Source organism: Poecile atricapillus, chromosome 1 (genome assembly GCF_030490865.1).
Source record: "Poecile atricapillus isolate bPoeAtr1 chromosome 1, bPoeAtr1.hap1, whole genome shotgun sequence".
Taxonomy (NCBI): domain Eukaryota; kingdom Metazoa; phylum Chordata; class Aves; order Passeriformes; family Paridae; genus Poecile; species Poecile atricapillus.
Genome location: NC_081249.1, coordinates 99,523,215 through 99,534,988, shown reverse-complemented (window position 1 = coordinate 99,534,988; position 11,774 = coordinate 99,523,215). Strand labels below are relative to the sequence as shown.

At 39.7% G+C, this 11,774-nt stretch overlaps 1 protein-coding gene across 3 annotated transcripts; it reads right to left on the bottom strand.

Moving 5' to 3' along the window:
* On the bottom strand, positions 1-10,397 carry C1H3orf52 (chromosome 1 C3orf52 homolog). Of its 3 annotated transcripts, none has more exons than XM_058829422.1 (7): positions 10,042-10,397; positions 8,729-8,959; positions 5,829-5,952; positions 5,107-5,240; positions 4,211-4,281; positions 1,817-2,007; positions 1-875 (listed from the first exon to the last, which is right to left on the bottom strand). In XM_058829422.1, coding segments are annotated over exons 2-7 (702 nt in total). In that variant the 5' UTR covers positions 8,909-8,959; positions 10,042-10,397; the 3' UTR covers positions 1-873. The 3 variants fall into 3 exon arrangements, with proteins under 3 accessions (XP_058685405.1, XP_058685406.1, XP_058685407.1); XM_058829423.1 differs by lacking the exon at positions 10,042-10,397 and adding an exon at positions 9,158-9,340; XM_058829424.1 differs by lacking the exon at positions 1-875 and having other exon boundaries at positions 1,821-1,951.
* Between the last annotated feature and the right edge of the window lie 1,377 nt (positions 10,398-11,774).

The window sequence follows — 11,774 nt, the reverse complement described above, 5'->3', positions numbered from 1 at the left end:
TTTTTATCCCCAGTGCTGGGCAGGAACGATAATTAAGGGCATAGAGTTGTCTTCAAATTCACAAAAACAGGTCAAGCATCTGTCTATTCACTGGTAGCAGTAGCTAACCGTAAAAGCACACTGCTAATTCGACCTCTTAAAAATTCCTGTGATGTTCACACGCGTTAGTGAACAAGACATGTCTCTTCATGCTGTTGCTTTCTTCTTTCATATTTCACATTGAAGAAGAGAAAAATAGAGCAAAGAGCACCTTAACCAAGGAGACAGTAGGAAGAATAAGGAAATCATGAGAGCTAAAGCATTCTTAAGAAGCTAGTGCAGAGACCTTGCACATAAGTCAAGAATACAAATATATATATATATATATATATATGTTTTCAGGCTGTTTTACAAGGAAAGATCAACAAGGAAACGTGGCATGTGAAGTTTGGAGGGAAAAAAAACAGATATGAGTTTGAGTGGAAGTGAGCATTGAAGATAAAGCCGTGCAGATAATTTTGCATAGGCTAAGAGAAAAAGGAGCCATGTGCAAGACTGCTTTTAAAGCTCATGCAGAGCATTCAGATTTAATCATAAGGCAAGACAAAGCAGAGCTTTCAAAGTCAACAGAGCATGTATCAGATGCACGATTTTCTCAAGAGTGAAACGGATTATTGAGATATAAAAGAAGGAGGTAGTAGTGCTATAGCAATACACCATCATAAATATACCATATTTTCCATTTACAATATTGCATCACAGGCAGTATTTACAGGACAACAATTTTAGAAGTGTTTCTTCCTAATGAATAGTTCTTTGCCCTGGGATTGCTTATAGACAGGGAATCCCATCTCTTCGAGGTGGTGATGAAGGTGAGGAATCTTTCCATAATTTCTCTGAAAGTTAAAACAGTACTATATTAATATTAAAATAAAGCTTTAAGTAGTTATTTCAACATATTCTTTCCTGTCTCTTTTTATGCTACTTTTTCTATAAATCTTGTCAAGATATAAGGAATAAAATGCTTCTATAGATTGAAACTCACAACTTGTTGATCTCTTGTCCCTTGGTAAGAGTCTCAAGAAAAAACAATGCAAGTTAATTGCAAACCATACCTACCTACACTGCAATGCTGAATTGTTAGCCTAGGATTATTTTCTAAAAGCACATTGCTGTGACTCAGTAAATTGGGACTGGGGGGAGACAGTTCCATGCATTATTTTCAGTATCGCTTCAAAGCTCACGGGACTTTTATATGGGCATTTCTATCAGGACAAATATAAATGCATTGGAATCACTTCCTAGTCCCTGGTAGTCACTGGACTCACTGCCTAGAAAACCTGGAAGAATGAACACTTGTTTTCTTTAAAGGTGTTTCTGTGTATAATAAATTTTCAAAAAAACTACAGAAAGACACAAATCAGGAGTCTTTTTTATCCCTTGGATTAAAATTTCTTTTGTTAGCATCCAGCATCAAATGTACAATAAGGAGAAATATTTTAAATTTTTTGTCTCCCCTTTATGGTACACACACATATAAGGAGAGTTTTTTGGTATAGATAAAATGCAATATTAGATCAGAAAAGCTCGGTTGGAGTCCACAGCTAACCAGTCTCATCACCATTCCTTTTCTCATCAGAGGACCAAACAGTGAGTGTCAGGTTTTAAGTTAAGCATATCAAGATTTTCTGAAAGCTATTTTAAAATGTTCTTAATACTGTTATGCAAATCATATATACTAATGAATACAAATATCTTTCTAGAAATATTTCCCTCCTTTTCCAAAAATACCTCTGCCCTTTGTAAAGAAACAGTTTCTCTAATGTACAGCACTTACACGTGAGAGAAGTTGGGTTGAGCTTTAACCTGTCACATTCAGATGCCCCAGGATTAAGAGTATCTTCATCATAAATATTTTGACGCAAAATGTTCCTTATAAAATCCGGGTTCATATTGTTTTCCATAAATCCCTCTGTTGATGGTGGTACAGAAAACACTAGCTGATAAATTACAGTGGAGCTTTCATTACTGCAAAACAAAGTCAAGGATGAAAGTCTTCAAGTTTCAACAGGATCTTTCTTGATTTTTTTTATTTTTGAAGTGTGACTTTTCATATCAATGTTGGAATGGATTCTTTGTTTAAAAAACCATTTTGTTGGAGTCTGGAATACAGAGTGTGTGCCCTTGTTTCTGATACTTAGTTATAAGATCCAGAAAAACACTGCATTTCATATAATATGAAATTCATGAGCATGTTTTCATGGTGATACATGAAAACAAATGTTGAAGTTAGATAGAAAAAGCTAAAAGTGTGTGTAGGTTAGAAAGTTTTTTAAATCACTGGGTGAAAAAGTAAGTTTAGAGAACAGGAGACAAGATGGAGGATTTAGGGTATTGTCCCTAAATCCTGTTGTCTTTCTTCTTCATGTTCTTCTCCTAGAGGTTTTTGGGTAATAGTTCGTGATTGGATAGGAAATGCCGCAGTGCATCACAGAGGTGATGGGTCATTGGGTCATTAAGAAAAACAATATATGTATCTATTGTTAATTGGGTAAAAATAAGTATAAAGATAAAAGAACTGTGTAGTTCGGGGCCATTTTGTGCATCAGACACGAAGTGTGCCACAAGGCCTTGTTTATACCATCAGAAGAAAGAAATGTACCAAATTGCAAAGATTAACCTTGTGACCAGCCTGGAGAAACCTGTTAAGTTTTGTGATCATTTGTTAATAAACACGAGAAACAAGATTCTAATGAGCTCGGGAGTTTTCTTCGAATCATAAGAACTGAGATAAGCAGGGCTCCCCATGAGGGAGGATCCCAAAAGAATTCAGTCCAAAGGAAGCTGAGAAATCCAAGAATAAAAAGAAAAATACAGAAGAGATGCAGCAGAAACAAAGAAACAGAAAAAGGACTTTTTAGAGAAAAGATACACATTTCCCCAAGAAAAACATTATGAAAGAAAACTGCCAAAGATGTCAGCTTCCACCTCCCCCTCCCTTCTCAGAACAGCTCTTGAGACTTGAAGCCAGCCAGAGACATGTTTTGAGATGCAGGAGGGGCAGCTGAACACGTGTTCTGATGGGATGTGGTTTTCAGCCCTGGTGCTTCACAAGAAGCTATTGATAAGAGGCGTAGCAATATCCTGTGCTAGTACAGCACATAATAGTTTAGCTAGGAACTGTTTGGAAGGCTTGTTTTCCTGCTAGCAGTGCCAGAGACCACCCAGCTGTGCTCCTGACTAAGCGCAGGCGTGGATTACACAAACCAGTGAACTGGAGACCATCTCTGAAGATTTCATTTTTTGTGGTCTACCAAAACTGACTACAATTCAAGAGCTAACTTTTGTACTCACAGAATTCAAAACATTTTCAAAAAGTACTTGAATGGGGGGAAATAAAAGGAAAGAAAGAGAGGGAAGCAGCAAGAGAGAGACATCAAAGAGGTGCAGAGAGAGAGTTATTAGCTAATCAATATATGTGCAGGACTACAGCTTTGTACCTAATGCTGTAAATCATAATTAGTACCCATAGGGCTAAGGAGCTACAGTTCACTGTTGAATAAGGCTGGTGTGCCCAAGGCTGGCAGGGCAAGGGAGAATATTCCTCAAGGGAGCAAAGTGCCCTCACAGCTGCACCTTGCCACATTCCAACGTGGCTATCCCTCTGTCCTTGCTATCTCAAAGGACCTGGGACTTTGCAAAACTACTTCCCTTGATCTTCTCCTGTCTTTCAAATTTATTTTGTGAGAGTTCTTTTTCAGAACTCCTTTCTCTGTCTTCCCTTGCCTCTCTGCTATTTCTCTGTGACAGGAAACATGTATATTCCTCTTGCCTTTATCTCTTTTGGAAACAAAATGATTCTCTCCTCCTCATGAACCCTGTTTTGTTCATTTAAGATTATTTAAACTATGTCAATCTTAAGTGTCTCCAGCAATTAATTTTTCTTTTAATAAATATCCTTGAATAGGTTTATTACGGGCTGCAGTTGGAATCAAAGATAACAAATGATACTTCACAGCAACAATATGTTCTTGTCATTTTATAATTTTAGCAGTGTTTACCACTTACACCAGAGGATCCTTTGAACAGTTTTCACTGCCTATATACATAATTTTCCCCAAACAACCTGTTTTTCACATTATTTAAATATTGCACATATTTACATAAGCACATGCATGTCTTGTCAAAAGCCTGTAATTTTCAGATAACTTTGGTGACAGAAATTGCTTACCTGAAAGAAATCACCTGAGCTGACCTAAAGTAACGTCCTAAAGCTGGAGATGAACTGTAGACTTCTGTTAGCTGAGAGAGAAAAAAAATTGTTTCTTCAATCTCTTTTTTCCCCTCACAAAAAATAACCAAAACCACAGCAAATTATTCTTATAAAGTGCTTTAAGGAGCATAAAACCAAGGGCTGAAGGTCAAATAACAGCAAATATCTGCTCTGAAAAAGGTAGAGAGTAATTTAAATTTGGCAGACAAATTAATTGTGCATTTGAGTGATTGCTATGTAACCTTAACACAATAGAGGCACTCAGGGTGAACTAAAAGTATGTGCTTGTGTTGCCATGTGCAACTGATGTTGTTAGGTTTGGGATTTAATTAGTACCTAGAGGCTCTTCTAACTCTTATTTCGTGGAGGGGATGGTCTATGTCCTGAGACTGTCTTCCCACCATGTTCAAATGATCACTGCCAGGTATGCTGAGCTTATTTCAGCTGTAACTCAGAGTTGTGCTGGCTCAGCAGACATCACAGCTATAAACCCAGGCTGTGATCGTACACTCATTTAGAGAATGCAGCACAAAGGATGTTTAGTCCATATTATGCTTAGATGATTTTCACAGGCCTCTCCTAAATTATTCAATAATTCTATGAAAAAGGTGAAGACTGTCTTAAAAAATGGTCAAGTTTAAGAGGAAAAAATCAACACTTTTTTGTGCTGAAAAGAAAACAATTCCTTTTTTTCTAGATTGTGATTTTAAAAAGTACAACACGTTTTATTTATGGACTTGCAAATGACTGAGTTGCTACACAGAAACTGAGAAACAGAAACTTCTTAGAAGGAAAAACACTGAAATAATGTTCTAAGTAGACTCAACTTTGCCAAGAATCATACAAACACTTACCCTCTCAGTAATGTCCTCAGAGGAGAAGTGTGGGAGACCACACATTAACTCCAATGTTCCTGAAAAATTGTGAAAGTTTCCACTGCTTAGTAATTCATCAGGATCCCAGTAGTCATCCTCATCTGTGTAAACATCTAATAATTAACAGGAGATAGAAAGGGGAGAAAAAAGTTTCAGTTAGCTGAAGTATTGAAGAAAGCCCCTCTTGGCTTTCTCCTGGGTGGTTTTCTCACAAATTTCCTAGGTAAGGACTGACTGGGAAAGACAGAAAGAAAGTGCAAGTCACCTAAAAAATGTGACAGCACATGGAGATCAATCACCCACCTCCATTAACAAAAGTCATCTGCTCTGGGAGCCTGACAGGCAGTGACACCACGGGACCCAAGTCATCCATTACATGGATGGCATTGTTAATTAATGGCCCTTGTTCCATTACAAACACTATTTCCATCCTCATATCTAAATCTCTTCTTGTGGTATTTTCTTACTTAGCTACAAACTTGAATTGCCGCCTGATCAGGACACAAGTTGCTTGCTGCCTGCTAAGATAAAAGCATTCACAACATCTACCGAGCTACAACACCGCCCTCTGCAGTCCCTATCCCAGTTCCTTCAGCAGTTTACTGAAAGAGATTAGAGGATCTTACTGTTGCATTTGTGTTCTGCTAGAGATATTACATATTGCATGTTTGTATTAGTGTAACTAAGAGTGAGATACTTACTAGAATAAAGAATTAGGCTGATGAGAATGACCAGGAAGATCACTAGAAATATTGTAGTTATAACCATCCATAGTTTACACTTCCAGAAAACTACATCCCTGCATGATTTCCAGGGATCTCTCTCCTAGATATAAAAGAGAAGGACATATTGATTAATCAAATCAGGCAGGAAAAAAAAAAAAATTAAGCATGTCTCTACTTTGAAACAAAACCCCCACATAGATGGGAGAGCCTCACTGGTAAACAATGCCCTACCTCAGGGGTTCCCAGCCTTGACTACTGCTGCAGGAGAAAATGCAGACATAGAATAGGTAAAGGACATTCACTTGAGAGAGATCATTCCCCTTTGTGCAAAATTTCCAACTGCTGAATGGCCCATAAAGCTAAAGTACTGCAAAGGTGATTTCTTGGCTCCATTTTCTTTTTAACTACGTTAATTAAATTTTCATATTCCACAAGCTCTCCTTTTAATGTTTGCCATCTCTCCCAATTAAAAAGGTGTCTCTGGAGGTATTTCCAAAATCATTCACCTCTGCAGCATTGATGATGTCAACCTGCATAGCTTCTGGGTGCCAGCACTCTAAGCAAAGGCAATGCTATTCAATAGATACTATTGTGATAAAACCTCCATAAAATAATTGAGACTTTCATAGCTGACTTACTTTTTCTTCAGAAGACTGGAAACTTGAAGGCTACTGAGTGTATTTAACAGACAGTTTAATGTAAATCTCACCTGTTCTATGAGGTCAAAAGAACATTTCACTCAAAGCAATTGTGCATGTATGCACATTCACAGGGGAGAGAAAGGACAATACCTTGCCTGTTACTTAATTTTTAATAAGACTGAAAGCCATGACTGAAATTAGTCATTTAATGAGTTAATCCAGCGAGAAGAATATTAGGGGGGAAAAAAATTAAAAAAGATAAAAGCAAGCTTAGGTGACAGCAAAACAGATAACTTCATCTGTTTTGTTCTACAGCCAGAAGAATCAGAAGACTGAAGCAATGGTTTGAATTCATAAGCAGACCATGCTGTCTTTTTAATTACTCTTCTCCCTCCCTCTCCATCTGCCATAAAGGTAGTAGTAAACTCCACGTCCTTTTTGACATCAGTACCAGGAAAGGCAAAGCATGTGCTGTGGGTTGTCTGGGCCACACACATGCAGATTGGCAGGAACCAGCTGCTGCTGGAGGCACTAATCCAAGTTTCCTTCCTTTACTTTTTGAACTTTCTAAGAACACAGAATAACAGAGGCTTTCACTGAATTTAACTGAGTTGGGCAGCTGGCTGAAAGCTTTTGTGTGGGTGGCAGGGGAACAGGGAGAGAAAACACGCATGGAGAAAGAGCTTACAGGAGAGATTCCTCCAGGAGCAGAGGCAGAAAAAGGGAAACACTCTCTGTAGACACCTCTACACACAGAACTTTGCTCTGCTGGAGAATGAAAGGCAAACACTGAGTATAGTTTTGTTTACAGCATGCTTTCAGCTGTGATCACATTTACTTTTTTTTAATTTGATTTTTAAAATATTTTAGAAGTATGAATTTCAATGTAATACTTAATACTACCGTATCGTTTTGGATTTCGAAAATTTTTAAAAGCCAGTAACTACTGCCTAGAGTGAAACTATGAAATCAGCCATAGCCTCATCAGTTGACACAGGGAGCTGTCAAGCCCAAGTTCTGATTAAGCCACCACATGTTTAGACTTTCACAAAACACAATTCTTAATCACACATAGCAAACTGGCTCGATCCCAAGGAAACATTCAGCTCCACAATCAGTACAACACCACCTGAACTTTGCCCGTAGCCGCAGCTGAGAAAGTCTCTCTGCAGTGGGCAGGGATTTGGGCAGGGTTTCTGATTAACCTGAGCTGTAACTTTCCAGCAGTCTGTATGGGATAGAAAGCCAGTTGCTATCATCAGCATAGAGAGAGCTCAAACGAAAACGCAGTGCTGGAAAGGGGAAGGATAAACCCAAGGGTGAAGTTTCTCAAGACAGTCAAGTAGATCTAGCACATCCCTGCCTCTCCTCCCCTCTTTCCTGTTCCTCTTTGCACCTCTGGGAATGTGTCTGACCCTGCAGCGAGCTGATTCAGCTCACCAGAGCACAGGAGAGGTAGCTGACCCCGACAGAACACGACACAGGGGTTTTGCCCGGTCAGAGGGATGGATCAGCCCCAGGGTGAGCAGCACAGGGGAGAGGGAAGGGCCGGGTGGGGAGGATCCTGCAGACAGATCCCAGCCGTGCCCAGAGAGGGAAACCTCTTCCTCCTCCACAAATATCCCTGCAGCAAGTAGTGCCATTCACTGGACAGCACTCACGTGTGAACATGTTGCTATTCCTCTGCCAGAATTAGTCTGTTCTGTAGCTTTAAACTAGGCACTAGGAGCTACCTCCCTTAGGATTCATGTGCTGATCTTAACTGAGGTTTCAGAGCATTCTGTTAATACAGATTCATAATGGCTAGCAACTGAAAATTACTCAGGGATAAAGAGAATCCAGCATGCTCTGTTCAGGGACATCTTATTTTTGTTTGGCAGCACTGTTTCCTGGTTAACTCCTACTGAAGGAAAGCCTGGTTTTAAAACTTATTTCAGCTTTTCTCTTTTCTGGTTTTGAGCCCAATCCCATTGATAGATAGCACATTAAAAGAGAAAGCAAAAATCAGAGAACCAATTACAGTTTCAGTTCCTAAATTTAAGCTTAAAGTCCCACTCTCATATTAGAACACTTCTTTGATAAGGAAAAAAAACCCCACATTTAACGGGTTTTTAGCCTCTTTCCCTCAAACAACAAATTAAATCACCCCTACAAAATGTTCCTTCAAGTGTCATTCCTCTTGCTGTGTAGTATTTCCCACACCGGAAGGATCAAATGAGCAAGTGAAATTCCTACCTTTCTCATTTGAGCATTTAGAGCCTTGTCATGATCAGTCTCACTTTCCTCTGCATTATGTCCCCGTAATTCAATAATCTCATGCTCCTGAGCAGAGCTCTGCCTTTTCATTGCTTCTGTCTCTGAAGAAGGGCCTCTGCGAGGTCCTCTGTCTCTGAAGTGAGCACGGAGCCAACTCATTTCCTTCTTGTTTCAGCTGCAGTTATGCTCAGTAATAGCTCTGACACGAGGCTGGAAACAGGGAGAGTGGGGATAGTTTTCAAAAGGGAGGTCTCAAAATACTGCTAAATTAGGGGAATTCCTTGGAAGAAGAAATAAAGTCGACTGCCCTAGCTGCAGAGACAGGGAAGGCGGAGGAAGTATCGATTTGCTTAGCCGTGAGAACTCTGGCTCTCAGCTATGCAATACTAGGTTTTCCAGTTTGCCTACCTTCCTGTACCAGCTCTTGACGAGCAAGTGACTAAACCTTCAGCAACGCTGTCATTTGCTGGGACGATTTTCAAAGGAACCCGAGTGTTTTCTCTGCTGCTGTCAGCCAAAGCAATAAAATGTTATTACTGTTATCCATGCAGCTAAACAGATGTGTTGCTGAACAGAACAAAGTGAGTAAAAGTTCATAGAGCATGTTGTTTGCTTAGGCTGGGACTCTGTTAACACTTGTAATTCTAGTCTCCCTCTATAGTTAATAAAGAAATGAACACTGCTGACCTTTGTACTGGAAATTGTTCTCCCTCTAGCTATTATACTGCCTAAAATCATATCTGGTCTCAAAGAACCATTTACGTGCTTTAACATACTATCCAACCTAAACCTGAGAAGCTGCTTTAAGATAAAAAAACCCCAAAGGACATAGCTAAAGAAAAGAGAAAGATGGCCTTCAATTTCAACCTGTGCTCTAGAGGACATGCTTTTATGAAACCGTGGTGATTTGGTCTGTGCCAGCTTCCCACAGGAACTCTCACGTGCATTTGGAATCACTCACAGCACCTCACTGTAGCCAGGGGCTGATTACAAACCCAGCCTCCCCAATATCCTTGATCCCTACCTCATCTTATTTCTCCTGTTCACACTCCATCCCCATGTTTCTCCTTCCTCCCCACAGGGCATCTCTCTCCCCTCTGAATCAAAAGGTCTGGGCAGACAGCTGGTAACCACATCCTTGCTCATTCTTTTGTCCCAGCACAGGGAGTATCATGCATTAAAAACCAAACACAGCCTCTCTCCCCAGCCCCCTTCCCTTCTGCCTGGGTATCCACTCACAGCACCACTCTTTTTTCCTGCCAACACCTCAGTTTTTTCTTTGTGAGACTCACCTTGGTTCTGCCGCCTGAAGCACACCCAGGGTTTGCATTCCTGATGTCACCTCACACCCATCCAGGCAAAGGCACTCCATGAAAGTGAGCATGACTTGGGTTTATTCCACAAGTAAAAGGAAATACAAATTTATATACCCCACAACTTCTGGTTCTGAGAATCCTTAAAGCTCTGGAAGACTGAAGGTGAAGCTGAGCAGTCATCAAGATGAGAACATGTATCTGGATCTACAAAGTCTTCCTTAGGACATCTTACACTAGAAACGACTATCTGGTTCTCACTTCTCCTGCTGGGTATCAGGTTCATTAATTTCCATTCACAGTAGACCTTCCTACTGGATTGACTGAAACCAAAACTGTTCCTCTAAGACAAAGAGTTAATGATTATACAGATCTCACCATGCAAAGGCCAAAGTCCTTATTTTATTTTACATATTTGTGAAGAAGCTCCTTAAAGTCTTTCTTTCATCTGGGGGATCTAACTTCCTACACTTGGCACATTTCTTCCATGTGAAATACTGACCCTTCTGGCAAGTTGCTGAGAAACTCTGAGAAAATGAGAAGTCAAGAAATGAGCTGAACTTTCTAGGCTAGGCTTTTATCTAAAACAGAATACCAGGAAAGCTGTTTTCTTCCCTAGGCAGGCTATTTCTGGTTTCAGCAAAAGGAAAAGAAACTTGTGCCCCTAAATGTACTCTTTAGTAACAGGGGCACATTGAGCTCAGCTTTACAAAAACAGCAAAGTCCAAGGCACTTGAACTTTGTCAAGTGCCTTGACAAAGGCACTTTGTCAAGCTCTGATGAACCTGGGGTTTGGAGTTTCAAAGGCGCATCCAAACAAATAAAACACAGTCCCTTGCAGTTTTAGCATGTGTTTATTAAAAAGGAAGGTGTGAATAATAATACTCAGCCACTAGAGAAACAAACCTCCTAACATACAGGCTTTGAATATAGCTTATGCTGTAAGTTTGACACAAGCTGGGACAAGATGCCCACCAGGATAAAGGAAGGAAAAGCAATGGCAGGGTTAGAAGGAGGAATCTCACTGCATGCAGATTACAGTGCTGGTTCTTTTCAACATTTCCCCCACGTGCTGCCAAGGTGGCTCTAACATGAAACAAAGATCTCATGTACTGCACAGTAAGTGTGCTGTGTGGACAGCAATAAAAGGTGTTCAAACCACCAGCTTCATTTTTAAAATATATATATTAAAGGTGAAAGCTAAACACTTCCAAATATTAAGCACAACTTAAAGAGCATCTAAATGGTGTTAAGGCCATTTAAACAATTCTTTTATTAAGCTAAGTATTGATATTCTGAAGTCCCATTAACAGCTTTGGAAACCTTAAATTGGCTAGATTTGGAGTGATAAGCTCATCGAGAGATTAAAATTATAAAACCTAGATTTACTACCAGGGTTAAAGGAATGTGGCTGTCATTTCTTCTTTTACTTTCTTTGAGCTGAAGGATGCATCCAACCACATAATTCCATTTTCATTCTATGTCCATTTCAATTTAGCGTGGCCTTATGGGCACAGCCCAGAAAGATACACAAAAAAAAAAAATAATTCCTGGGCCTGAAACTCTGCTTATTGTGGACCAAGGACAGCAGGAAAAACAATCCTAATCTACCAGGAACATGCTAAAAATTCACAATACATGCCAGAGCCAGAGCTGGCAAAATACATCTGTAACATATTGCAAACATTTAACCCTACAGTTAGTTCAAATTC

Bases quoted from the DNA above. Each gene is read 5' to 3' on its own strand.
- C1H3orf52 (XM_058829422.1), bottom strand. From the start codon at position 8,908: ATGAGTTGGCTCCGTGCTCACTTCAGAGACAGAGGACCTCGCAGAGGC. The intron at 5,953-8,728 runs GTAGGAATTTCA...TTTTATATCTAG, and splicing joins TAAATGCTCAAATGAGAAAG to GAGAGAGATCCCTGGAAATC. The intron at 2,008-4,210 runs GTAAGCAATTTC...TTTGTTTTGCAG, and splicing joins GCTCAGGTGATTTCTTTCAG to TAATGAAAGCTCCACTGTAA.